Source organism: Nicotiana sylvestris, chromosome 9 (genome assembly GCF_000393655.2).
Source record: "Nicotiana sylvestris chromosome 9, ASM39365v2, whole genome shotgun sequence".
Classification (NCBI taxonomy): Eukaryota; Viridiplantae; Streptophyta; class Magnoliopsida; order Solanales; family Solanaceae; genus Nicotiana; species Nicotiana sylvestris.
Window position 1 is genome coordinate 128,781,290 of NC_091065.1, and position 1,306 is coordinate 128,782,595.

The following is a 1,306-nucleotide window of genomic DNA, read 5'->3' on the forward strand; positions in this document are numbered from 1 at the left end:
AAATAACATAGGTAGCCGAGGAGATGTGCCAGCACACTTCTATATGTTCCTCCTTTGTATAGATATATAGATATTTGTAATCAGATTCGTAGGAAGAAACAAATAAGCTCCTACTTTAGTTAAATACTAATCCCGTTTTGGTAAGATGTTAAAGAAGTAAACAAATCGCGACTAAATTAAGATAAAAAATTAATATTGGTGCTTATATTGCAAGTATTTAAATCTATACCTAAACTACTTCCCTTGCTTTAAATATTCTTTCTTTTTTGTTTTTTTACTATAACAAGATAAAAGCAATAAATTGCATTAATCTCATATATGTACTTGGTATAGGTTACAACTATAAAACATGGTGGTCAGTGTAGAGAAAGGAAGACGAAAACAGAAACACAAGTCTAAAAATGGCACACTCTTTTTCTCCTTCATGGCTCTCCCTCTCCTTCTTGGTTGTTTTAGTATTACTTTTTGAAATTATTAGAAAAGCTAAGGCAACAGACATTCTTGACGATGTTTGTCCCAAGACCATAAATCCTCAACTATGTTTCCATGTTCTTAAGAATGACCCTTATGTTTACAAGGGAGACATTCACAGCCTTGTCTCCATTTCTCTTTCTATAGCACAAGACAATACCACCTCCACCTACAATTTAGTTAAGTCCCTTCTTGAACAACCCATCAAAGATCCGAATCTGAAAGCCCAACTCACCAATTGCTTGAACAATTACAAAGATGCAGGTGATAAACTAGAAAGTTGCAATGATTTGTTTAGAATAGGTGACTATAGAAAAATAAGTTTGTTGGCTTCTGCTGCTTTGAATGATTCTCGTGCTTGTGACCAAGGTTTTGGGGAACCACCAGCCCAGCTCAAACAACTCAGTCAGACGGTCCAAGAATTTTCCGATCTTGTTTCTGTTATTGCCTATGATCTTAAATAAGCTAGTAATTTTGCCTATGTATTACTATTATTCTTTCTCTCGTAACTCAACAGTTACATTTCATTTGAAACAAAATCTAGACTTTTATATATTACGAAGCAAATAGTGACAAATTATGCTCTTAATCTTACTAGTACCAATAGGGTCTTCCGCGACATGCGGGTGGATTTGCATTTAATTTTCAGATTTAATATCAAGAAACGATCAAGTCCAAATATAAATTGTCACAAGGAATGTTGAGATGATTAGGCCCACCCCTTATGTCCTTTACCTTTATAGAACTGGTCTACGATCTCTTAATAGTGGCTGAATATGTTGAAATAATATGAGGTAGACCCAAAATTACTTCGAGCGAACTTATCTCTAAAAGA

The 1,306-nt window shown here is 34.4% G+C and overlaps 1 protein-coding gene across 1 annotated transcript; it reads left to right on the top strand.

The window, feature by feature from the left end:
• Nucleotides 1-401: 401 nt before the first annotated feature.
• On the top strand, nucleotides 402-935 carry LOC104213258 (pectinesterase inhibitor-like). Its single transcript, XM_009762721.1, has one exon. It carries the CDS (start codon nucleotides 402-404, stop codon nucleotides 933-935), a length of 534 nt encoding a protein of 177 aa, XP_009761023.1.
• The last annotated feature ends 371 nt before the right edge of the window (nucleotides 936-1,306 follow it).

Coding starts and splice junctions, on each gene's coding strand:
- LOC104213258 (XM_009762721.1), top strand. CDS start 402: ATGGCACACTCTTTTTCTCCTTCATGGCTCTCCCTCTCCTTCTTGGTT.